At 46.2% G+C, this 26,726-nt stretch overlaps 3 protein-coding genes and 1 long non-coding RNA gene across 5 annotated transcripts; 1 reads left to right on the top strand and 3 right to left on the bottom strand.

Annotated features, from left to right (window-relative positions):
• Nucleotides 1-3,726: 3,726 nt before the first annotated feature.
• LOC115036256 (NACHT, LRR and PYD domains-containing protein 1-like) lies at nt 3,727-15,352 on the bottom strand. The gene is made up of 18 exons (XM_029494379.1): nt 14,925-15,352; nt 14,353-14,495; nt 13,944-14,167; nt 13,317-13,810; nt 12,022-12,695; nt 11,359-11,532; nt 10,796-10,972; nt 10,321-10,497; nt 8,857-9,030; nt 8,484-8,657; nt 8,148-8,185; nt 7,485-7,585; nt 6,997-7,052; nt 6,324-6,538; nt 5,784-6,058; nt 4,950-5,063; nt 4,741-4,882; nt 3,727-4,643 (listed from the first exon to the last, which is right to left on the bottom strand). Exons 2-18 carry the CDS (start codon nt 14,469-14,471, stop codon nt 4,306-4,308), a joined length of 3,666 nt encoding a protein of 1,221 aa, XP_029350239.1. The 5' UTR covers nt 14,472-14,495; nt 14,925-15,352; the 3' UTR covers nt 3,727-4,305.
• Nucleotides 15,353-16,024: 672 nt separating this feature from the next.
• Nucleotides 16,025-18,222, top strand: LOC115036368 (uncharacterized). 2 transcript variants are annotated; one of them, XR_003840390.1, is made up of 3 exons: nt 16,025-16,950; nt 17,038-17,134; nt 17,700-18,222. It is a non-coding gene; the product is annotated as an uncharacterized LOC115036368 (long non-coding RNA). The 2 variants fall into 2 exon arrangements; XR_003840389.1 differs by having other exon boundaries at nt 17,038-17,573.
• Nucleotides 18,223-18,909: 687 nt separating this feature from the next.
• Nucleotides 18,910-24,469, bottom strand: LOC115036366 (retinol dehydrogenase 11-like). The gene is made up of 7 exons (XM_029494539.1): nt 24,324-24,469; nt 23,688-23,812; nt 22,800-22,927; nt 22,532-22,650; nt 22,091-22,214; nt 21,655-21,981; nt 18,910-19,547 (listed from the first exon to the last, which is right to left on the bottom strand). The coding sequence occupies exons 1-7, from the start codon at nt 24,336-24,338 to the stop codon at nt 19,279-19,281; spliced, it is 1,107 nt and encodes a 368-aa protein (XP_029350399.1). The 5' UTR covers nt 24,339-24,469; the 3' UTR covers nt 18,910-19,278.
• hikeshi (heat shock protein nuclear import factor hikeshi) lies at nt 23,848-26,382 on the bottom strand. The gene has a single exon (XM_029494540.1). The coding sequence runs from the start codon at nt 26,085-26,087 to the stop codon at nt 25,491-25,493; it is 597 nt and encodes a 198-aa protein (XP_029350400.1). The 5' UTR covers nt 26,088-26,382; the 3' UTR covers nt 23,848-25,490.
• Nucleotides 26,383-26,726: the final 344 nt, after the last annotated feature.

Here is a 26,726-nt window from a genome sequence, read left to right as displayed (position 1 = left end):
TAAATGCAACAAAATAAAATGATCCGATCAGCATAAAAACTGCAGCTTTCTAAATGTCACAATAAAGTGAATCCACTGTGCACTCGTATGGAGCTTTATCAGCAGCGTCCTCTGAACATCCTCTCTGACCCCGAACCTAAAGGCAGCTTTCTCAGGCTCGTCTGTTTCCTCAGCAGCCTTTTCCCCTCACAAAGAAACTTTTCTTTTTTAATTTGATGTGACAGCTTTGATAGACAGCTGACAGGAGGCAAAGACCCCAAAGGTGCTGCCGTGGACTAGCAATCCATGGTAGCACTGGCAAGGTTTAGCAGCCTTGTCACAACCAGCATGAGCTACAAGTCAGATAAGGAAAATACTCCAAGGGTCAGCGAGAGCAGGGGTGAATATCTTCGGAAAAAGAGGAAAAAGAAAGAATATGTAAGAACAGCATTTTACAGGGACCCATTCAAGTTTGTTAAAGGATTGTTTAACCAGGCAAAGGGAGAGCAGCTCAAAGTAACAAAGACAGAAGTAGAAGAGTACCTGAGAAATACATATTCAGGCAGCCAAGAGTGAGAAAAGAGATTTGCATGTGATATTCTTGGACTTAGCAAATACATTTGGTTCAGTGCCACATAGCCTTATTTGGGAGGCGTTGGATTATTTTAGAGTGCCTGGAGTAGTTGTCAATTTAGTAAGAAGATATTTCCAGGATATCGGACTATGTTTAAGTACAGCAGGCTTTACAGCAGGTTGGCAGAAGTTAGAAATAGGTGTTATGGCAGGGTGTACGATTTCTCCATTAGCATTCACAATGGCAATGGAGATAATTATTAGAGCTTCTAGGTGGGTTGTAGGTGGAGAGAGGCGGCAGGATGGGCTGCGCCTTATTCCAATTAGGGCATATATGGATGATATGACGTTGATAACTACAATGGTACCGTGTATGAAAAGAATACTTGAGAGACTTAATAAAAACTTAAAGTGGGCTAGTATGAAAATCAAGCCTAGTAAGTCTAGAAGTATCTCATAAGTAGAGGAAGATTAAGTGATCGAAAGTTTGTAATAGATGAAGAGGCAATTCCAATAATTAGGGAAAAACCAGTAAAGAGCCGCGGTAGGTGGTACAAGGCAGATTTGCATGACGGAGAACAGGAAGTGCAGTTTAGGAAGGATGTTACTGAGGGACTGGATACAATAGATAAATCAGGACTTCCAGGAAAGTTGAAGTTGTGGTGTTTGCACTTTGGATTATTTCCCAGTTTGAAGTGGCCACTGTCAGGATATGAGATTCCAATATCTGCTGCAGAGAAAATGGAAAGACTAGTAAGCTGTTACATCAGGAAGTGGCTCGGGGTTCAGAGATGTTTAAGCACTGTGGTACTGTGTGGGAAAGGGATACTTCAGCTCCCAGTATCTGGTCTAGTGGAGGAGTTTAAATGTACTAAGGTTAGGACAGAGCTCCTGGTATCTGGGAGTAAAGATGTGGTAGTTTGTAAGGTGGTTCCAAACCCAACGAAGGGGGGAAAATGGAATCCAAGAACGTCAGTGCAGGAAGAGAAAGCAACTCTTAGGCATACAGAGATTGTTGGTAATGTACAGATTGGGATTGGGGCTTGGCCCAGGCAAACCGGTGTGGAGTAGAGCAGGTCCTAAAGAAAAGAGGAAGCTAGTTGTAGACAGGAGGAAATATGGGGTTAGGGCTAACCCTCAGGCTAAGCAGGGACAGTGGTTGAACTGGGGAGGTGTAGAGAAGAAAAGGCTTAGTTGGAAAGAGCTGTGGAGTATGGAGGAAAGTAGGATTAGATTTTTGATAGGGGCAACATATGATGTCTTGCCAACTCCCCAGAACCTAAAACTCTGGGTAAAAGGAGACCCGGTATGTTTGTTGTGTTCAGGTACTACAACTTTAAAACACATCTGGTCAGGTTGTAAGGTTAGTCTCTCACAAGGCCGATATACGTGGCGACATAACCAGGTTTTAAAAAGCTTAGCTGCAGGTATTGAAGATATACGGAGGCAGGCAAATTTAGGAGGGTTAGGGTTAGACAAAGAGAGTTGCAATACAGTTTGTTCAAAAGGGGAGGGAAAGTTAATAAGATAACAAGGAAGCAAGGCAGCTTAGAGGATGCTAGTGACTGGGAGATGCAGGTAGATTTAGGAGGAAAGCTTGTTGTTCCCCAGGAAATAGCCTGTACAAAACTAAGGCCTGATATCATTTTGTGGTCTGGGAGTAGAAAGAAAGTATATTTCATAGAGCTGACTGCGCCTTGGGAGGATTCAGTTGAAGAAGCATATGAAAGGAAAAAGCTCAGGTATGCAGATCTGGGTAAGGATGCTGAGCAGCGAGGATGGAAGGTTAGGATTTGTCCAGTGGAAGTAGGATGTAGAGGGTTTGTAGCCAGATCTGCTGTTGTTTTGTTGAAAGGAGTTAGGAGGAAGGGGACAGAGGGTGAGGAAAATAGTCAGAGAAATGTTGGATGAGGCCGTAAAATCCAGTCAGTGGATTTGGGTTAGAAGAATTATAGTAGCTGGGGGCCCAGCAGGGGGAGCTCTAAAGACAGACAGACTCTAGAGAGAAGCAGAGGAAGAAATCCAGGAAGAGGAAGTGTATTTAAGTGGAGGGTGTGGCCTGTTTGAGCCTCTTTGAGACCAGGAGGTTAGTCCAGGTGAGTTGGTCTGTATTGGATTGATTTGGTTTGATTATAGGACTGTTCAGGTGAGTTTGTTTTCTGACTCTGCAAGTGTAGCTTGTCCTCCACCTCCTGCACCCGAACCAGGGTCTGTATCCCATCCCTACTTTCACTGGTGCAGTTGGTGAGAGGTCAGAGTAGTTGACAGTGGTGCTGTTTGAGATAGTTGTCTTTGTGTGAGGAGTGGTGATGGCTGGCATTGGGGGGGTGACTCTGGGACGCCACTGAGCACTGTTTAGCCTCCTGGAGGTGTCGTGGCCTAACTAGATGAAACACCGGTGAAAGGAGGTTCCCACCTGATGACCCCAAAGAGATGTTAGCTATCACTGCTCAGTGGCCGAGTTAGATATTATCTGTAGGGAACATAGAGCAGGGCCAAAGTTTGTTGTTGGGGAGTTAGACACTGAGTCTGGTCCAGTTTTTGTGTTTACTCTAAATAAATTAATCATTTTGCTAGCTTGTGGGTTTCATTTTAGCGGTAACAGAGAGAATCTGGTCATTTCTCAGATAATAAATAAAACAAAAATGTTATTCTTTCTGTGCTGACTGCAGCTTTAACGGACAGCAGCCAGGAATATCAGTTCCACTACCGTTTTCTCCAGCAGCTGGCCGTAGATCTGGTCTGGTATCAGCTGCTGTAGCCAGTTTATTAGGGACACAAGTCCATCAGTCCTTCAATAAATTCTTTACCTTCCTTTTTGTGTCCACGATGTTGTTGAGATGAGAGCAAACAGAGCTGGGATTGTGTATTTTCAGTCCTGTTTTCAGCGATTGTACAATTTTTCTATTCAGGTCAGCAAATGTAGTTTCCTAAATGAGAATCAGATCTATTTAATTTGTTACTTGACAGATATTTCCTCAAACGTCAGTCTCTGAAATTCTTTTAATCTCCCAACAGAATATGAAATAAATTAGCAGGATGCCTGGATCTTTACTTCTTTAATGGGGAGGTCAGTAGAGATGATAGTCCTGGTTCTGGTTCAGGACTTTCAGGTTTCTGCTCCATGAATTTAACATTGAAATACAATCTCTCCTCATCAGGTCTGACAGTCTGCTGTCTGCTGACGAACGCATGTTTAATTCTGAGCAGTGCACACATTCAGCTGTCCAGAACCAACTGAGGGGAAATACAGAAAACTGACAAACTGGGACCAGTTAGACCCCCCAGACCACCAGAATCAGGATTTACTTTTTCAGTTTTTAGGATTTAACACAACTGACAATTTTTTACGATTATTTTTTTATGACCATATACTCTGACATTTAGTTGACTTAATGTGATGATTAGTAAATATATTTATGTACTGTTAAATAAAGAAAGACAAAAGAAGCCACAAACACATTATTCATAAAATAATTTGCTTTTTAATTCTTCAAACGCACCGTCTTTATGTGCATTCAGGCTCTTCACTTTTTCAGACTTAGTTGCAGCCTCAAACCTTTAGTGTGTCTATTTGAGGACAGCAGCCCTTTGTAAATGTGGCTACTCATCACTGAGTAAAAAGCCTGTTGAGTTCAAGCTGTCAAAATGCTGAAACCCAAAACTCTGACAGTTTGAAAAGTTATGAAGAATGTGAGCACGTGATCTGAGATGAGCATGAGACCAAGTGGTTTGTTCACTGTCACCGCTTCACTATAAGCCCAGATGTGCTGAAAGGAAAGGATCCTCCTCCTTCAGAGCGGCTATCAGAGCGCTCTGGGCTGGTGGTCCTTTGTTTCGTATCAAGTGGATCACCGTTCGAGTTCTCTCCGTATTGGTCATCTTTGCCTGGACTTGCTCCAATTCCCTGTCAGTCAGAACCCTTTGTGCCAGGAGTTTATCCAGAAGGCTCTGCAGAGTAGGATCAGACACTCTGCCAATGAACTCTGTCCAGATTGATTCGGTCAGATCCTGTTCTGGTGGGATGGTCCCTGCTGAGAGTGTCTCCTCCAGGACACCGAAGTACGATTCAGTGAAAGGTGGACCTGCACCTGAAGTGTAGAGGAAAACAAGTTAAATAACAGCATGCTCTATCGATTCAAGACACTCATCCTGGTTAGAGTAGACTGGTCTGCCTCAGGACTTTACCAGGCAGGTCGACGCTGTGCTTCCATACATCGGAGTCCATTTGATCTCGGACCGTTATAAATGCTCGTTCTGTGTTTGCAGGCAGCTGGATCTCAAACGTTGGATGATAGTTTGGTCCAAAGTCCTGGTCAAACTCTGCTCTCTGAAAACCAGGAGCATTAGCATCATCGGTTTATGGATGCTACCATTCTTTGGTCAGAAACACTCACCTCAGGCTGAACTTTATGGGCCTCCGGACACTGAGCTGTGTAGCTTTGGTCCACGACGAGTTTGCATTTGGACGGTGCTTGGATGTACCTGGACCCTGAATGCCTTCTGAACACCTGATGAGACGAGAGATTTACTGATGAGCGGATCCTGTCGGATGAACACGTGTGAACATACTTAAACTATGTTTGAATGAAGGAAAAAAAAGTTTCGGCCAAACAACCTTTGTGTTGGCGGGCAACGAACAAGAAGAGAAGGAAGCTTTGAGAGAAATGATGTATCCAGAGAGGAGAGGACTGCAGCCAAACCAAATCCAGCATACTGGACTATCTGTGACCTCTGACCTACAAAGAAGTTTTTGGTCTGTAGATTTATTTTCAATTATTGGAATGAGCTGAATCTGTTTATACCTGCTGTGTTGGCGTCATTAAATCATTTTTTTGTTTATTTTTGTTTTTTGTTATTCAGGCAATAATGTGTGTTTTTGTTTGTGCAGCAAGTTCTCGCGCTCCACTCCAAAGGACAAATGTATCAGAATGGATTGGAAAACTCAGGACTCATGACAAACCTTTGTGAGGAGACACAGAGACTCAGGACTGAGATGTGTGTTTTTAGTGGGTGAGAGAAAACACCAAAGACTGAATTATGGCTTCTCTTCTTGTCTCTGGGCCCATTTTTCCTGAGAAAGTGAACCAGTGGGGATTCTCTGTTTGAAGGGACTGATTATAATGTTTCATACACAACTCAGGTAAAATTCATTTTCTTGGTGGTCGACAATAATGACTGACAATTCAAGCTGTAACAGCTGACGTGTGGACAGAAAGTGAAGCCTTTACCTCTTCCAGGGGGACGTTGCTTGGCAGGAGAATCACGTTGAGGTTTTGCCTTTGGGTTTTTGGGTTTGGTGGCCGGAGGAACAGCAACACTTGGCCACTTATTAGACTCTTGCCCCAAAACCTCCTGACAAGTTCCAAAACCCGGACGAGGCTGAAGGTCGAGAGATGAGGTACCATGACGATCACGTGAGTTTCTGTGATCCTCAGCGGTTTGAGGAAGCTCATCCTGTCAGCGGCGATGTGGACGACAGACAGCAGGTCTTCACAGAGCAGAGCTGTGAAAACACACATCTGTCACATCTGTTTCTGACTGACAGTTCATCATTACCATCTTGAAAGTCTAATTCTTTATATAGGGGATTCCAAAATGCGACTTAATGTCCATTTGAACTATTTTTGTTAAGCTTCATCAGTTGGTCTGTCCACTGGGAATCCATTTTAGATTTAATTTTATGATGGGAGCAAACAGCCACCTCACTGAGCTCTAGCTGAGGTCCAGATGTTTTCTGTGCAGCCAGCAGGGGAATCGTCAGCACTCACCATCCTTTGTTTCACAGTGAGGGAGGTGGAGCTCACACACGGCTCCCTCCGGACACTGGATGTCGAACAGTGGCCCTGCTGGCTGCTTGCCGACTGGTTGGAGAAGACTCTTGTCCCATTGAATGGTCCTGTAGTGCAGCTCCGCCTCCTGAGCCATAATGAACACCAGTCCAGTTAAAGTGCACTGGTACCCACCTGGACCGGGACACCTGAAGCTGCAGGACAGAGACAACGGACCTGAGAGACCAGAGTGGACTTCCTGTTGACCGAGGGAGACCTGCTGATCCCCCCATTCACTCAGGCCTGGTGCCCAGGATGACAGAGGTCAGAGTTTATTCACAGGTCACAGGTGAAGGGATACCTGGCAGTGGGGGGTCCAGTGTGACGGTGAGAACTTCTCCTACACTCCAGCTCTGAGGGATGGTCCTGGACTACCAGGACTCATTGGAGGAACAAAAGAGCTACTGTAGCTCAAACTGCTGGCCAAAAATGTCTTTTATTAAGTCCCAGCGACCTTTGACCTTTAACTACCATCAGCTGAAGGGTTAATCAGTGACAGATAAAACACATGAGACTTGAATAAGATTTTGAAGGAAAGCAAGACGATAATTAGACTGATGAACTGTGAGCAAAGGAGAAAGAGCTTCCTTTAATCTTATTTCGTCATTATTACCTGTATAAGACTTCAGTAGATTTGATCTCCACCTCGGGTCTGAAGTTTGTTGGTGGCTGTGATTTAGAGAGAAACGTCAGCTTTAATAAAACAAGTCTACGCTGAACTGAACAAAGTGATTAATATTTTAACATCTTAGTCTCTTTTTTGTTTGTATAGATACACATGGCTGTGAAAAACCAGAAAAGCCTTAATGTGGCTCTAAAACCTTTTTTTTTTTTTTTTTTTACGTGGAATAATACAGACTTCAAATCAAAACAGATTTATTTGTATAGCGCCAAATCATAACAAAGTTACATCAAGGCACTTTACATATAGAGCAGGTCTAGACCAAACTCTTTCTAAAATTATTTAAAGAGACCCAACAGATCCCCCGATGAGCAGGAAAAACTTCCTTTAAGAGGCAGAAACCTCGAGCAGAACCAGGCTCAGGGGGGGCGGCCATCTGCCTCTTGGTTTAAAAAGACTGTGGCTAAATTTTTAATCACCTGGCATTGCGAAGTGAGCTTTTCACTCATATCCATTTGCGCCATGTCATCTTCAGATGCGTTCAACTTCATCTCCGTTATATCCAGTGGGAAAGAGTCACCTGATGGAAGGAGACATCAGAGGTCAGTGTTCGTCAGACCTGAGTCAGAGAGGAAGCTGGAAAATGGTTTCTCTCAGTGAACGTGTCCAAATATCAGTTTTAAAGTCAATAATAGACTGAAGCAGTATCACAGAAAAGTTTATTTTATGTATTTATTTATTTATATATTTTTTGTGTAATCTAATTTAAGTAAAACTTTGACTTAATTTAGATTGATTGACACATACGGTGATACATTCAACAATTTCATCAATTTTTCAGACCAGCAACACAAAACTGACACTTTCCACGACAGTCTGTGCACAGCAACACATGGTGATCTAAATATGATATGATCTATGATTGTGCTATAAAAACAAACCTAAAATTGCACTATCAAAAATTCAGAATAATTTGCATGGAAAAGGGGAATGATATGACTGAGATCTTAACTTGCTTTACACAAAATGAGACTGATAAGACAACAGATGTTTTCCAGAGCTACGATGAAAATCAAATGAAAACTTTCAATTCCCAGTCAGATTTACAGATAAGATTGATGGACAGGAGTTTCTGTACTCACACATTTCGACTCTGGCTGTAATCGGCCTGTTATTGATCCTGTAAAAAACAAAAATGAGTTCCAAAGTGAGAAGAGAGAATCTGGCCCAGCTTCAGTGATCTTCAGTGAATTGATCGTGCCGAACAGCAGGTTAGACCTGCAGCATGGATTATGTTGTCTGACCCCGGCTATCACGGTGACCACCATGCCGAAAAGGAGCAGCTGTGTTGGACACTGAGGGATACGCTCCGGAAGGTTCTACCAGCTTCGCTGTTTACAGGAACCACCAGATCTTGAATATGATTACTACGATACTAATTGGAGCAACATGGGCCGACTCTGCCCCCCCCCACTGACCTCAAAGTCTTCAGTCTGTAGTTTGAACTCATCACAAGGTCACACAGATCCTTCAGGTCTGGATCCTCCAGGGTCCCGTCACTCAGCTCCAGCTGTCTGAGATGGGAGGGGTTGGACTTCAGAGCTGAGACCAGAGAAGAGCAGCTGACCTCTGTCAACATGCAGAACTTCAACCTGAAGAAAGAATAAGAGATGAAGATGAATTGATTAATGATCGATGAGATTCAACCAGATCAACAAACTTGTGTTACTGTGGATCATCATCACGTCAACACAACATTCATACACCTCGAGTTGATCAGCTGGAAACAAAAACCTCCTTCATTCATCCAATCAAAGTCAACGGATTCAACCTAAAGACACAGGAACTGACCTCAGAGTCTCCAGTCCACAATCCGGACTCTGCAGAAAACCACACAGACTCTGCACTCCTGGATCCTTCAGGTCATTGTAGCTCAGGTCCAGGTGTCTCAGATGGGACGGGTTGGACTTCAGAGCTGAGACCAGAGAAGAGCAGCTGACCTCTGTCAAACTGCAGCCCCCCAACCTGATGAACCATAAGATGTTTTAGGGGGCACAATGTCAGCTGCTAACATCCAGCGTCTAAAGCAGTTCAGCTGTCCTTCAAACATCACCTCCATCCAACCGCTGAGCTGTACTTTTCATATTCCACTGCAAATATTTCTAATATTTCTAATTTCAATATGTGTTTGTATATATACATATCACTTTTTGTCTTTCCCTTAATGTGTCCAAGATAGAAACACTGGAGTCAAATTCCTAATATGTTTACACATACCTGGCAGTATCATGTGTAAAATCCATTTACACAAGATCAGCCTATTTTGTGGTTTAGAGTTGATGAAAAGCTGAGGTTTTTGTTTATTTGACAGAGGTCATGTTAAGGGTTAGGGTTTGGCAAACTCGGTTTTTAGAAGTTCTTGGCAGTTTTCTGTGACTATAATGTTCATGTGGGAATTATATCCTAATTATTATATCCAAAATTAAGAAATATATATTGTGATATAAATTTTTGCTCTATCGTCCAGCCCTACGATGTTGATCAGATGTGTCCTGATCGATTTTCTTTGTCTAACATGAGTAGAGTGACTTTTTCATGACTGAACTGGGGTTTAAAGATCCAGTCCTGAGTAAATGTACCGTAATTTCCAGCCTATAGAGCGCACCTGAATATAAGCTGCACCCACTAAATTTAAAGAGAAAAACTGTTTTGCACATATATGGGCCGCTCTTATTTATAAACCGCAGGTGTCAGGAATATGGCAGGAATTACGTTACACAAAGATTTCGCCTTTTTCGCCAGATCGATCGACTTTAACTTGAAAGCTGCATCATACGAATTGCTTCGTGTGTTCTCTATGATAAGGGTGTGTGCATGCAGCGCAAAATAAATGGCTGATCTGAAGAATTTAGTGTGGGTGCGTTTAATTTAATTCAAACTGTTTCATTGGTCCACTGTGACCTGTTGGGTAATTTCATTGGTCTGATGTGACGCTAAATGTATCGGCAGCATGAAGCTTGTTGCCTGTAAAAATCCATAAATTAGCCGCATAGTTGTTTAAGCTGCAGAGTTCAAAGCGTGTGAAAAAAGTAGCGATTTATAATCTGGAAATTACGGTACATGTTGTCAGCTTTGAAAACGGCTGACAACTTCATAATCTGATATAAAACAGGGTGGACGCACAGTTGTGATTACACCTGAGTAACTATCACTGTACATTTCTACAGTGTATTAATAAAACACTGGTCATGTGTGTGTGTCAATGAAGTCCAGAGACAGGAAGTTCAGTTGTTGGATAAAGACACAGGAACTGACCTCAGAGTCTCCAGTCCACAATCCGGACTCTGCAGAAAACCACACAGACTCTGCACTCCTGGATCCTTCAGGTCCCAGTTTCCAGTCAGGTCCAGCTGTCTGAGATGGGACGGGTTGGACTTCAGAGCTGAGACCAGAGAAGAACAGCTGACCTCTGTCAAACTGCAGAACTTCAACCTGAAAGAGGTCATTAATAATGAATCGCCAGGCAAAAACCATTTATACAAACTCACATTCACAATTTGGAGTCAACACTGAACATTTTTTAGGATTCTGGAGGGAACCTGCACAGAAATCACATTAACATTGATCCACATGACTTTAGTTGGCCTGGCAGGCCAGCTGGTGGGAGGGAGCCTCGTGTTTCTGTCCCCTCTGTGGATGTCTGACTGTGAAGCCACCATTTACTGTTCAAAACCTCCTTCATTCATCCAATCAGAGTCAACACATTCAGGATAAAGACACAGGAACTGACCTCAGAGTCTCCAGTCCACAATCCGGACTCTGCAGAAAACCACACAGACTCTGCACTCCTGGATCCTTCAGCCGTTGGTTTCCACTCAGGTCCAGGTGTCTCAGATGGGACGGGTTGGACTTCAGAGCTGCGCTCAGAGAAGAGCAGCTGATCTCTGTCAAACTGCAGCGACTCAGCCTGAATCATGAAGATAAAATCAGAAATGTTCCAACTAATTTTTTCCAAAAGGAGTAAAGTGACTGTGGAAGGCTGATATGATCATCTACAATAACCGGACTTCACTGATGACCAGAATGTCAACACACATTCATAACATGCTGCGAACCTCAGCACATTCTGTAAATATCAGATCAGACATATTGGACCACACAATTTCCACATTTTACAGCTCTGAATAAAAACTACAGTGGTGTGTGTTTATCTGATGTGGAGGATGGCACGATTCTCTGTAGTTTTGGGAGAAAATAAAGGAACACTAAAAACTGAGTTTTGAAGTTATTGATCAGTGCTGATTTATAAACATCTCTTATCTGACTTCAGCTTGGTGTAACACACACACTGACCTCAGAGACTCCAGGACACAGTTTGGACTCTCCAGTCCAGAACACAGCAGCTGTACTCCCGATTCCTGCATGTCGTTTCCATTCAGGTCCAGGTCTCTGAGATGGGAGGGGCTGGACTTCAGGGCTGAGGCCACAACTTCACAGTGAGTCTCTGAGAGTCCACAATAAGAAAGTCTGTGACGACAGAAAATAAACATGTCACCACAGTCTCAGACAATCTGTGGAAAAAATACAGTTGATGCATCTGTTATTAAAATGTTATTGTGATGAAGGTGAGACGTCACTCTCTCAGAGCAGAAGTTTAATTGTGATTCTTTGTTTTGCAGCTGGTTTCACATTCACCCTTCATGTGATTCACATTTTATATTGTCTTATTATTTTCACATTTTATAAAAGGAAAAAAATGTTTAAGGTAATAAATGCATTAACTGAATGAAGTCTGTGTCCTATGACATCCACAAGGCGTTGGAACTAGGAAACTATTTTGCGTACTAGCTAAAAGATCTTTGGTCTAAATCAACGCAGAAACCTTCAAACCAGGCCTGACAGAATATATCTATTGGTTTTCTCTATCATGGATCAGTGGTGCCAAACAAAGAATCAGGTCTTATCCCTGCCACTCTTTAATCAGGGTCCAACTCTCTTGGTCCAGTCTGGACTCACCGAGCCTTCCTGCAGTTCCTCACAGCTGGGATCAGTCTCCGTTGTCCCAGACATGATGTGTTGTACTTCTCCAGGTCCAGCTCATCCAGAACCTCCTCTGACATCTGCAGCATGTAGGCCAGAGCTGAGCACTGGATCTCAGAGAGTCTCTTCTCTGATCTGGTCTCTGACTTCAGGAACTCCTGGATCTCCTGATGAACTGAGTGATCATTCAGCTCCATCAGACAGTGGAACATGTTGATGCTTCTGTCAGGAGAGATGTCTTCAGTGTTCATCTTCTTCAGGTTGTTGATGGCTCTCTGGATGGTCTCTGGTCTGGTCTCTGTCCGACCCAGCAGACCTCCTAAGAGTCTCTGGTTGGACTCCAGAGAGAGACCGTGAAGGAAACGGACAAACAGGTCCAGGTGACCATTTTTACTCTGAATGGATTTCTTCATGGCTGCCATCAGGAAGTCCTCCAGGGGTGAATCTCCATGTTGGTTCCCCAGAAAGTCCTCCAGAACCTTCCTGTTCCTGTTGGTGTGACAGTGGAACATGTAGACTGCAGCCAGAAACTCCTGAACACTCAGATGAACAAAGCAGTAGACTGTTTTCTGGAAGATCACACTCTCTGTTTTGAAGATCTCAGTACAGAGTCCTGACTTCACCGACGCCTCTGTGACATCAACACCACACTGCTCCAGGTCTTCTGGGTAGAACATGATGTTCCCTTTCTCCAGATGTTCAAATGCCAGCCTCCCCAGCTTCAGAAGAACTTCCCCATCAGCCTCCATCAGCTCCTGTGGACTTGTCTCATGTCCCTCGTGGTACTTGATCCTCTTCCTCCTGGTCTGGACCAGCAGGAAGTGTGAGTACAGGTCAGTCATGGTCTGGGGCAGCTCTCCTCTCTGGTCTGTAGTCAACATGTGCTCCAGAACTGTAGCGATGATCCAGCAGAAAACTGGGACTTGACACATGATGTGAAGGCTCTTGGACTTCTTGATGTGTGAGATGATTCTGTTGGACAGCTCTTCATCCCTGGACCTCCTCCTGAAGTACTCCTCCTGCTGGGCGTCAGTGAAGCCTCGGACTTCTGTTAGCCTGTCGACACATGAAGGAGGGATCTGACCGGCTGCTGCAGGTCTGGAAGTGATCCAGACCAGAGCCGAGGGCAGCAGATTCCCCTGGATGAGGTTTTTCAGCAGCAGGTGGACCGATGACTCCTGTGTGACGTCAGACACGACCTCCCTGTTGGTGAAGTCCAGTGAAAGTCTGCTTTCATCCAGGCCGTCCAGGATGAACAGAACTTTACAGGCAGCCAGCTGCTCTGCTGTGACCTTCTGTAATGTTGGATGGAAAACATGAAGCAGCCTGAGAAGACTGTACTGCTGATCTCTGATCAGGTTCAGCTCCCTGAACGAAAGCAGAACCAGCAGATGGAGATCCTGGTTCTCCGAGCCATCTGCCCAGTCCAGACTGAACTTCTGCACCAAGAAGGTTTTTCCAACACCAGAGACGCCGTTGGTCAGAACCAGTCTGATGGGACTCTGCTGGTCAGAGCCTTTAAAGATGTGCTGACATTTGATTGGAGCATCATGGAGGGTCTTCTTCCTGGAAACGGTCTCCAGCTGCTTCACCTCATGTTGGGTATTCACCTCTTCACTCTGTCCCTCTGTGACGTAGAGCTCAGTGTAGATCCTGTTGAGGAGGGTTCCACTTCCTGTCCCATCAATTCCCTCCGTCACACGCTCACACCTGGTCCTCAGACTGATCTTATGTTGATCTAAAACCTCCTGTAGACCAGAATCTGCTGACAGAGAAGAGACAGAGAGTCTGAGGATCTGATGATTATTTTCATCAGCTGCAGACAAACACAGAAACGCTTTCTAATGTTCTGTAGAAAACAGCAGGTCCTGGTTCATCACACTGAAGTTCACACTCACATTGGACAGGGCTGATCCACAGTCCTGGTCTTTTTCTGGGTCTTTGTCCACACAGGGGACAGGAGGAGTCTCCTGAAGAACCAGACTGGTCCTGGTATGAAGTCCAGCACTGTCTGCAGACCACGTGTCCACAGCAGGTAGAGACTGGATCCTTCAGGACGTCCTGACACAGAGAGCAGCTGGACAGCCTCTCCTCCAAAGAGACACTGGTCCTCTTCCCTTCTCTGTGAACAGGATTTTTGTTGGATAGTGTGGATCAGAGTTTTGTTCTTATTGAACACACCTGAACCTGACTGTGGTGTCACAGTCAAACTGTTCCTTTTGTAAACAGTCTTCAGGACTCTAGACATTTGAATTTGGTAAGGTGTCCAAACTGAGCGTACTCTACATCGGGACACAGCCGTCTTACTTTGTCGCTGAGCATCCTGATTCATTACTGACAGCTGGAGGATTCAGCTGATCGGAGCCACACAGACTGTCGGGGCCTTGAGGCTCTGCCCAGCCCTCCTGTTTCTCAGGATGACTCATCTTCAGTCAGTCTGAGAGGTGAACCTGTAACAGACAGACAGAATCACATCATTGGGAAAAGGGTGGAAAACACAGCAGCAGGTTGTTTTTTTCCCGGACCTGAAATCAGCCACTGCTCTTCAGACGTAGTGATGCTAACCGCGCTGTGAGACTGCTGTGATGGCGTTGCTAGTCAACAAAGCACGTATCGTTTCTGGGGACTTTAATCAGGCGGACTTGCTCACTAAATCCCACCAATGTGTCATACTGCTGGACAAAGAGTAGCTGCATACACCTCCACAATAAGGTGTTAAATCATGTCTGATGACACATCTGAGCAGCTCCAAGGTCAAGAGAACAAATCGGGTCATCTTTGAACAACCACTGAAAGGTGCACCCAGTTCTATCCGAATCAGAAGGCCTGGGTGAAGTCAGGGCCCTGCTGAAGGAGACGACAGAGGAACATCTCAGCACCTTGTAGGGGCGGATGGAGACGCCTCGCTGGCAGAGCAGGACATCTTCGTTCGTTTTGAGGTGGAGCAACCAGACGAAGCTACATCACTCCCCTCCTCACGCTGGAGGAACTTGAGGTGGGTGAAACCGGAGGCCACCTTTTCTGAATTGTCTGATTGTTGTCCCACGGCCAAAAGGCAGCAGTCAGCGCCCTGAAAACTGCCTTCCAGCAGAACTTACACCAAAAGGCTGCCACCTGGGTTGGACAGGACCACAGAGGGTCGGACTTCTCAGGGTGAGTGGGCCCCCTGGTCCTGGAACACGTTCAAAAACAGTAGTGTCGCTGAACGCGATGACTTGAACAACCCTGTAGTTGCACCTGCACTGACCTGACCCAGGTCCGATCCGGGTTCGGGAATCAAACTGTTCTGGGCGCACTCGGAAGTCACAAGAAAGACAACGACAACAACTCCAGCCAGCCAATCAGAGGCAGAGAAAGGCGGGTCGTGGCGCGGCCATAGGAGGATTCGTAAAACCGTGACGGGCTGTCAGCTCTGTCATTTCCTGTTCCGCGTCGGGCCCCGCCCACCGACAACCGGAATTACGTCATCAGCCTGTTTCAAAACGGGTCTTCTTCATTTTTTTTCATTTATTGCTACTTCCGTTTTATTTTGGACATGAAACGAAACTCAGATCAGGAAACATGATAAAAAAGAAACCGTCTTGGAGCTGACAGTCCAGGCAGTCACATAATAATAACAATAACATTTAATATTTTGAAGTCCTTTTTTAAAATGTTCTACAGGCTGATTGGAAACAGTGAGATTATCTGCTTGTTCCTTTTTCCTATTTCTCCCTGCTGCTGTTTCTTCATTGATGCAGAATAAAAATTGTTGTTATTAGATCCTGGACCTGGTCCTGGTCTTGGACCAGGACCTGGACCTGGACCTGGACCAACCCATCCCTCAGAGCTGACTCGTCTCCTCATCACATTCTGCTTCTTCTCAAAGTCTCTCTCATCTTCACGATGGACCATTTTTCAGTTTCAACATCAACTGCAGGAATAAGCAACTGCTGCCTGACTGACCCCGCCCACTGACAGGTATCCATGGTACCAGGTAATCATTGTCAGGGTCGTAACATTAGGGCTGGTGGGTGTGTGTTCAGATGTCAACCACAGCGGGGTCAGCTCGGCGTGTGCTGAGGAAACAGTTTTCTCTTTGACCTCTGATCCCACCACCATCCACTGTGTCTTTAAAACAGTGAGAAGAACGATACACACAGCAGGCGATTGTTCTGAGTATATTTACACAGATCACATGAACAGCACAACAAACAGTTAAAGCAGTTCCTCATGGATTTAATACTAATAATTTAATAATCTATCCACACGGGGGCGATCTGAGTCTTCACTTCAGCCCACAGAGTTTCTCGCTGACCTCCCACAGTTTCCTGGCCATGGCGTCATCTCTGGCCTTGGCACACACTTCCTGTGCAGCACAGCAGAAGAAGTATCGTCCGCTCAGAGGTTCGATTCCCTCCTGCAGGGCACAGTGCAATGTGGTCTGAGCTCCGGCCTCTGGGTCCAGGAACAGCAGCTGGGCCACGGGCTCGATGAAGACCTTCTGCCACAGGCTGACGTATCTGGACAGCTCGGTCCGAACGATCCCTACAGGAAGAGACGGGGTCAGTTCTGCGGGAACAGGAACCTGAGACATGTTCTACCTGTAGCCCCGCCCAGCCCCACCACACACACGAAACCAAGCTGCAGCTTCAGCAGGGAGAAGTCTGGGCTTGTTCAGAGTTAGGAGCGGTTACCTGGGTGGAGGCTGTAACAGGTGACATTGGTTCCTCTCAGCCTCTTGGCAAGCTCGTGGGTGAAGAGGACGTTACACAATTTACTGCTGCAGTACGCCTGGAAGAACTGCCAGCTGTACCTGCCTGTGCCCAGGTGTCTGTTCACCGCTAGAGACTGAAAACACACACATCATCAACAACAACACTAACTGAAGCTAACAGAGACACCACCTGAAGTTCAAGTGTCACAGTAAAAGTACTTGTAGTCATTTCCACAGAATAATGAATTTAAAGTCGGGTAACGAATAAAGCACTGTTGTTGTGTTTTTTATTTCAGAGCTCACCTCAAAGTCGATGTGTCCCCAGCGGTGAGCTATGGAGGACAGCGTGATCACCCGCCCACCCCCCATTTCTTTCAGCCTCTCCAGCAGCAGGTAGGTCAAAAGGAAGTGGCCCAGGTGGTTCACCCCGAACTGGATACCAAAGCCGTCCTCAGTGCGTCCATCAGCCACCAAACCTGTTGGAGGGGCCGTCCAAAGGTTTTCAATGTTGACATGTGACAACTTCCTCATTTATTTGAGAAAACTTTATCATACTTCAAGTGTACAAATATTACACCTGAATTATTCACTAAATGAGTTCAAATATAGACGACTAAAACAGGAATGATGGACAAACACAGAAGTAAAACAACAAAGTGTGTGTGTGTGTGTGTGCACCAGCGTTGTTGATGAGCAGATCCAGTCTGGCCTCTGTCTTCAGGAATGTTTGTGTGAAGCTGTGGACGGACGTCAGACTGGCCAGGTCCAAGTGCATGTAAACAACATCAGTACTTCCTGTCGTCTACAAAATAAGATCAGTGTCAGGTGTCAGGTGAGGAGGAAGGTGTACGCTGACTGTGTGGAACTGCTTCATCTGCAGCTGATCTGGACTCTGAGCTTTATTCTGCCCACTTTAACTCACATTCATCTTTTTAACTGATTGTTTGGCTCTTTTCAGGGTTTTTACAACAGTTTGAAGCTCATTAAATTTCAGCTGAACCTCAGTGAGCTCCTCTGGTTTCCCTCCTACCTGTTGTATTTCTGCGATGGCGGCCTCGGCTTTGTCCCGGTTTCTGCAGGCCAGGATGACTCTGACTCCCCTCCTGGCCAGATGCAACGCTGTGGCTTTTCCGATGCCGGTGTTCCCTCCTGAACCCAGAGCACAGACCGTCAGACCAGGACAGGAAGTCCTCCAGGTACAAGGACCAGATCCAGACCAGGACCAGGGAGTCTCATGGGACAGAGCTTCAATTAAATGGTTTCATTTCCAGACCAGCTGACTTCCCGTTTAATACACAGGACGTCAACTCAGGACTCAAACAGCAACCCTGAGATCCAGGTCCAGGTTTATCTGCAGTCTCTAGAAGCTCTAGAGCACCAACAAACAAACCTTATTTTACTAGCTTCTGTCTCAGGCGTTTATGGGTCAAACAGCTGATGAGTTACAAGTTAAAACAACATAAAATAAACTCATTCAATAATAATAACAGACTCCGATCATTTCTCTGGCTGAAGTTCTTTTTTGCCCTTCTGGTAAAAAGTTTAACCATAAAAACTCCAAACTGTTTTTTGCCCCCACGGCCGTGATGGTCATAAAGTTGGACGACATTACGTCACGTGACGTCAGACCCTCACTGAATTTTGTGGCACCATGACAACAGCGCTTCGTCGTGATTGGCTGAAGTCTTTCGAGGAACCTGAAGGCTGAATGACGGAGGTGACTGCGTCATAAAACTTTTTTTTTTTTTGGTTTGTTTTTTTAATCGATGTGCAGTAAGAAGCACAGGACGTGGCTGGCCCCGCCCCGCCGGCGGAAGTGGTACTCACCTGTGATGATGGCGGTCTTTCCGGCCACCGCCGCCGTCCCTCTGCAGCGGGCCCTCCTCAACAGCGTCTGACTGAGGACGATGTATCCGGCCAGCAGCCCTCCGACCAGCAGCAGCAGTCCCAGCATGGTTCCTGCGGACTGACGCCGCCTCTCCTGCCCGGCTTTAAGCGCTCACCTGCCGGGGCGGTTCTTCCTGCCTGTGGGGGGGGCAGGTGAGGCACCGCTCGGTCCGGTCCGACCGGATCCTCCGCCTCTCACCTGAAACTCCCGGCTGCTCTCTGACCTTTCTCCCACTGAGCTCTGGGGAGCCCCACCCGAGGAATCCAGATCCAACCAGATATTTTAGAAGATTTATTCAGATGACACAAAAACAAACACACTGTAGGAAACTAAATGCATTTCAGACTTTTGTGTGAATTTTGTGAATTTAAACCTTTCACACAGACTCCAACAGAAGACCTGGACCTGCACCGTGCGATTAAAAACAGAATTTCAGGTGTTGAAAACACAGCGCGGTGGAAACTGGGTGCTCTTTTATTATCAGTGATAAAAATGATGCTGATTATAAATCCATTCACTTGCAGCTCCATTTAAAGAGAGCCACTCTCCATAATGTTAGTATTAATTATTATCAGAGTGTATCTTTAAAAATGACATCAAAGGACACTTCACTGAATGAAATCACGTGTCTCCAATCGGACTTTAACGCTCAGCTCTCTGACAGACCACAGAAACTCTCGCTCAGCTCCCAAAGCTTCTTGGCCACAGCATCGTCTCTGGCCTTTGACTCAATGTCGAGCACCGGGGCACAGCGGGAGAAGTACTGCCCGCTGAGACATTCGATGCCTTGCTCCAGGGCACAGTGGAGCGTTGTCTGAGCTCCGGACTCAGGATCCAAAGAGAAGAGGACGACGAAGGGAGTGAGGATGAGCCTCCACCACAAACCGCTGTATCGACCGATTTCAGTCTTAATGAGTCCTGCAGAGAAAAACAAGAACCAAAGACGTCAGATGTCCAGACGGGGACTCACAAAATCACATCATTACAGTGAAGTGATGTCACTACCAAATCAGCCAATCCTGTGGCAGCAGTGCAGCCTCCCTGGTGATGAAGGCGATGGAGAGGATAATCAAAAACTTTATCACTGTTGAGCCAATGATGGAGCCACTGCAGCTCGCATACAGGGCTGGCAGGGGAGTGGATGATGCCAAGATATTTATCCTGGAGACCATCCTCTCACGTCTGGAGACCCTAACACCATCGCCAGTCTCCTGTTTGTGGACTTCTCTTCTGCATTTAATATCATGCAGCCACACATCCTTGCCAAGAAGTTAATAACCCACTTCAACTTGGATCACCAGGTCATTATGTGGATTATTGACTTTTTAACCAACCGGTCTCAGAGAGTGTTTGTTAATGGATCCGACATCCTCCACACCTCCACCGGCTCGTGTCCTATCGCCCCTGCTCTACATCCTCGACACCGATGACTGTAGGTCCACCCAGCCAAACTGTCATCTGGTGAAATTCGCCGACGGCACAGTTCTGCTCTCTGTCTCTAACCTGCATCATGGCTCTGTACTTCAGGATTTTATCACCTGGTGTGATGGCGCCTGTCTCCAGCTGAACTCAACCAAGACTAAAGAGGTGATCGTGGCATTCTCCAGCAGGCAGAGGGTCTCACTACCACCATCCGGGGGGAGCCTGTGGAGTTGGTGGAGGAATACAGGTACTGGGGCACAATATTTGACGGCCTTCTGAGGTTTTCCTCCAACAATGAGGAGATCCTCAAGAAGTGCCACCAGAGACAGAGACTTGCTCAGGAAGTTGAGATCGTTTGGCGTGAATAAAGACATTCTCCTTTCTACCAATCCTTCATTGAGAGCACACTAACATTCTCATTCATCTCCTGGTTTCGCGCCATCAGCCTGCAAGATCGGACACGCTTACTCAGCGTCACAAAAGTCTGCTCTAAAATTATTGGACATCCTGTTAGAGCTTTGGCTGCCTTTTGTGACCAGCAAACAATCCGCACCGCTCACAGGAGCATACATTATTCCTCACACACATGACAGTCTGTGTTCAAGTGCCTCCCATCAGGACGCAGGCTGCGTTGTCCACGTTGCAGAACGCAAAGGAGGAGGGCCACTTTTGTTCCCACAGCAGTCCAACTTCCGAACACTGACCCCTCCATGTCTCCCTAACCCTAACCCTAACCCAGCGCCTTGTCAGACTGAATGCACTCAGCACTTTAATGGATGCATAGAGCACTTTGAAATTGACAGCTGCTAGAATATTTTCACTGAAGCACTTATGAATGTTTTTATGTTGTCGGATGTCTTGTTTGCTATAATGCTGCTCTTCATGCCTTTTAAATTGCCCCTCGGGGACAAATAAAGTGTTTGATTGATTGAGCTGCACCTAACCCTAACCCACACAAAGATAGAAAGGTCAAAGTTCAAACCCAGGACAGTAACTATCAGTCTCTCTAAACTGAGACCTGGACTCTGGTGCTGGATAGTGAAGTCAATGCAGAAGAGTCCTAAAGCTTCCTTCTGACCATCAGGAGGCAGCAACTCTGGCTGTAAACAGAAGCCTGATTGTATTGAAGTCTATGGGAAAATGTCCATCCTTCTCCCTGATTTAGCTCAGTAACTGATTTCCTGATGAGTTTCTGGAGAAATGATAAGTGAAGTGAGTTTTAGGTTGGAGAGAAAAACACTGAAAACCTGGAGACTGATGTTCCTTCTGGGAACCTTGAACCTTTTTTGATGGATGTCTTTTTTCTTGTTATGACAGAGGGAGAAAAACACACAGATGATCTTTCTAACTTTAAAGCATTTTGTTGTTGCTCTGGTTTTGTGTGTGTCATGAGGCTCGCCACAAGACTCATGACGTCGGTCGTACAGTCTGAGCGCCTTGCTGGCAACGTTACATTTGATCAGTCCTTCTTCTTCACACACTAATTCACTGACTGCACTGAAGAACAAAATCAAACTTGATTCTCATTCTTCATTTTCACATCTTTTAGTTTTTTCTGATTTGCCTCCACCACAAAGGCCCTGAGCAGCTGTATTGTACAGACCTGGGTGGAGGCTGTAGCAGGTGACGTCAGTGCCCTGCAGCCTCTTGGCCAGCTCGTAGGTGAACAGGATGTTGCACAGTTTGCTGTGGCAGTAGCTCTGGAAGAGATGGTAGTCAGTGGAGCCCAGCCTGAGAGCTCTGTGGGTCTTCAGACAGTTGAAATCCACCTTCCCGAACTTGTAGGCCTCAGATGCCACGTTCACCACACGGCTGGGCCGGCTGGCCTTCAGTCGGTCCAGGAGCAACACCGTCAGCAGGAAGTGACCCAGGTGATTGACGCCAAAGATCATCCCGAACCCTTCCTCTGTCTTTCCACCATTCATCAGACCTGGAGAGAGAAACACCAGCAAGAGTCTGAGGAAAAACTCCTGGGTCTAGAATTATCTTAAGGCATTTTAATAAATCCCAGTTTAGGCTCCTGATAACAAGGACCAGACCTGCATTGTTGATAAGGAGGTCCAGTCTGGACTCAGTCCGGAGAAAGTCCTCCACAAAGGACCGGACAGACTTCAGACTGGCCAGGTCAAGCTGCATGAAGGTCACCTGATTGTTCCCCGTTTCCTGATTGGCCGACAAGAGGCAGTTAGAAAACCACAAGGAGAAGGTGGATCTGCTCTGGACCCTTTTCTGATTAGGCAGTCCAGTCTGTCAGTCACACAGTAGCCCCGCCCCCATCCCCTCCCCTCCCCCTAAATGGAGCAATCTAAAAAATGAACATCATGTTGTATTTCAGACTGAGACCATAAACTCATCAGGAAAATGTTTACTGAGGAGGAGGATGGACATTTTCCTATAGACTTCAATATAAGGGAGGAGGGGGGACATTTTCCCATAGACCTCAGTACTATCTACCTTTCAAACACAATGATTGAGCTCACCTGGACGATCTCCTGGATGGCTGCCTCAGCTCGACCTTTGTCCCGACAGGCCAGGATCACCCTGGCCCCCCTCCGGGCCAGGTCCCTGGCCGTGGCCTTCCCGATGCCGGTGTTGGCTCCTGGAAGCAGCAGAACCAGGAGACGGGTCAGTGGACGGGTCAGTGGACGGACCACCGTCCTCAGGTGGAAGACAAAGACTTCATGAACAGCAGCAGGCTCATTGTTTGAACGTCATGTCGTGTTGTTGTCCACTTTGTCCTGAACTCACCGGTGACGATGGCCGTCTTTCCCTCCAGCTGTGCAGTTGATTTACATCTGGGCATCTTCAGAAGAGTCATGTGGAGCAGAAAATAAAGTCCGAGCAGAAGAAGGACCGGTCCAACCAGCAGCAACATCCTGAGAACAGACACAGACACACAACAGATATACAGCAGACACAACAGACACACAGCAGATATACAGACACAGACACACAGCAGACACACAGCAGATATACAAAAGACACAACAGACACACAGCAGATATACAGCAGACACAACAGACACACAGCAGATATACAGACACAGACACAACAGACACACAGCAGACACAACAGACACACAGCAGATATACAGACACAGACACACAGCAGACACAACAGACACACAGCAGATATACAGCAGACACAACAGACACACAGCAGGTATACAGCAGACACAACAAACGCACAGCAGATACACAGCAGACACAACAAACGCACAGCAGATACACAGCAGACACAACAAACGCACAGCAGATACACAGCAGACACACAACAGACACACAGCAGATACACAGCAGACACACAACAGACACACAACAGACACACAGCAGACACACAACAGACACACAACAGACACACAGCAGACACACAGCAGATACACAGCAGACACAACAAACGCACAGCAGATACACAGCAGACACACAACAGACACACAGCAGATACACAGCAGACACACAGCAGACACACAACAGACACACAACAGACACACAGCAGATACACAGCAGATACACAGCAGACACACAACAGACAAACTCGGAGTGATAAACACTTCTAGGATATCCTGGTTCAACTCAACCCGGAGATCCCGAACTTCTTTCCTCGTGTTAATCTAAATCACACTCAGTGATTTCTCACCTTTTTTCTCTATGACTTCGTGCTTCAGGTGAGCCGACAGACCGACGATTTCCCGGAATTTTAGAGCCCCGTCCAGCGTCTGAACCGGAAACGGGCGAACAAACGAAGGACCAGAAGTTCGTCGGCTTTGGATTAGTTACGCAACACAGACACACAGACACACAGTCACAGAGGGAATTCTTAGATGTTTTGTGTTCAGTGGACCTTTAAAGAAACATTTCAAAAGAGCTTTTACATTCCTCACATTCTGATAAAAATAAATGTGGTGTTGTGACAAAAAATAAAAATAAAAAACAAACAGTTTGTGTGAGTTTATTAAATACAAAATATAAGTCGGAGAATCTCGCCAAACCAACAACTGGGCTCATATCTGAGTGTTCGAAAAGTTTGGATTTGGATTAAATATGCATTTAGTATTTTACCACCAAAGCACTTATACATCCCCTGGACAGAGAACAGCTGCTGGGAGCTGCCAGCTCCAGGGTCTGACTGAATATCCTGTTGTGTCCCCTCCATGATGTTTGCCCCCTCCAGTCTTTCTCCTCTCATTTTTCTTCGTTTGCTTCAGATAATATTAACGCACACGTTAGGCAGTGTATGATCCACATTACACTATATTATGAAATGAATACAAACCACTTTGGATGACATTCTTGTTCTTGGTCCAGATTTGCACTGCTGGCACTATAACTGATAGAACACCAATTAGACTTAGACTTTATCACAAATAAGACAAATCAAATAAATCTGTTTGATTTGGCCCTAATCTAAGTGATTTCCATGGATCCTTCATTGTGAGACAATGTCAGGGAGGGAATTCAACTTATATGATAAATTATATTATATTGGCTATATCACCTTACAGGATCTACATTTTTTTGTCAGGTTTCCTCTCTTGCCTTGTTTGTGGAAACGGTGTTCTTTTAGCTGTTCTTATCGGTCTGAACTCTTCATAGCTCTCCATGATCATAATCTGCTCCTCTTGGCTGAAATATGTGGCACGTAATCGGCCTCAACGCCCCCTTTAATGTGAACACACACAGACCTGCTGAGGAAAGCCTGGGTGGACAAATCAAGACGATTACCACCGATGGGATGCTCGTTATCTCTGGTTGGCGCCAGCTGACCAAAGAAAGCCCAGCTTTGCTGAGCTTCCTTCGTAGTTCACCCCTCTGGACTCACAGATCCACCAAACTAGGTTTACAACCTTTTTATTCATTTACAAGAAATAATTCATTAAGAATAAATCATTTTTAATGTTATGGTCTCAGACTTCCCCAAACTCTGATCAAAAAGACTTTCCTTCTCACATTTAGTCTTAAGTTTGATTGCTTGTTCAAAATATCACCTAATAACTGAATTAATGGCAGCACCTTTTAAAGAACAACGAAAGCACCACGGACCTGATAACACGAGGACCGAAGAAAAACACTCTCCCAAAACTGGACCTGATAATACATGTCAGTAACAACCTGTTTGCAGCCCGGTTGGAGGTTTAACTGGAGGGACAACCTGAAGTGGGTTGTTTTGGTTAAAGTTTTCACAGTGAAAAATTATGTGAACTTATTTTTCATAAAATGTCTCCAGATGATGGTGGTTTCATTTTTAGGTTGCCAGGTTGGAAAATCCTCCAGTTTCACACAAACTGTTAAAGTCCAAACCGGACCTTCTGCTGCTGGTTCTGATGGGGACTGGATTCAAACGGGATTCTGAATCAGAGATGAAAGAGGCCAGATCTGGGTGAAAACCAGCACAGACTTTTATTGAGGCACTGCAGACACAGTCCTCTGCCGGTTCCGTCGATCAGCTCTTCCAGAAGTTCGGGTTCTGGGCCATCCGCCTCTGGAAGTTCTCGTACCAGCGGAGGACGCAGCCGGACGGGATGAAGGTCTCGGTGGGGTTCGGTGTCATCTGGCTCTGAGTCACCACGAAGGAGGACACGAAGTTGAACAAACTGTCCAGCATCTTCTGGGTGAACTGCAGGAAGGAGTCCACCGAGGACACGGCGGCACCGGACACCGGGATCTGCTGGGCCAGCTGGTCCAGAGCCTCCACCGACACCCCGACCTGAGCCACTGAGGGGGACGGGGAGGAGGCGGCGGGGCCGAACGGGTGCGCCCCGCCCTCCCCGACCTTCAGCCCGGAGATCTTGAAGATGGCACTCGGTTTGTCGTTGGTGATGAAGCCGAGCAGCTGCCACACCGGGGAGCCGCTGGCCGGATCCGGGAAGGAGAAGTAAACGGCGCCGCCCGTCCCGGCGGGGAACGGCACGGTGCCCAGCATGAAGACCACCACGTGGTTCACGTTCTCATAGTCCGGCAGCGTGAACACGAACTTATCCGAGGCCACCTGCACCGCGTCCGTCTGCACCAGGCGGCCGGCCACCAGGCAGCCGAACATCCCACCGCTAGCCGGGATCTGTCCGGGGTTTATCCGGTATAAGGCGGAGCCGCGGCAGCCCGGTAGAAAGTTCCAGCACCGTCGGCCATGACAGTCCGGTCCACTGCGGCTGCTGCTCTGCTATCGACCCGCCGGACTGGCCGAAGCTCGAAACTAAAGGAATAATCTTTGAGACTGGAAAAACAAACTTCCTGTCAAACTGAACAGGAAACTGGAGCTGAGCCGGTTCGACGCGAACCGGACGGAAGTTCACTCGGAAACATCCGGTAGAGCTCCGATGTCGGCGGGGCTGATGCTCGATGAGTCCTCATTCGACTGAGAAGGACTAAAAGCAGCGGCAGTTAGACCGGAAGAAAGACATATGAATTTACAAAATAAAACAAAAACGCGCCTCAGAAATAATGTTTTCATCTGTGAATGAATGAATCTCCGTCTTTACCTTTCTCTCTCTGTCTTCCTCCCTGTCAGTTGTACTGAACACAAAGAAGATTGAATAATGTTTCCTCAGAGCTTCATCTCTATTTACAGCAGCAGCTCAACATGTTACTATAATTGCTGAATATGTTATATTAATTTTAATAAAAACGCATATTTGTCCAGCAATGCACTTTAAAAGTTATATTCAGGTAATACATTATA

This window comes from Echeneis naucrates, chromosome 22 (genome assembly GCF_900963305.1).
Source record: "Echeneis naucrates chromosome 22, fEcheNa1.1, whole genome shotgun sequence".
NCBI lineage: Eukaryota > Metazoa > Chordata > Actinopteri > Carangiformes > Echeneidae > Echeneis > Echeneis naucrates.
Note: the sequence above shows the minus strand (reverse complement) of the source record. Positions and strands in the feature narration are given on the sequence as shown.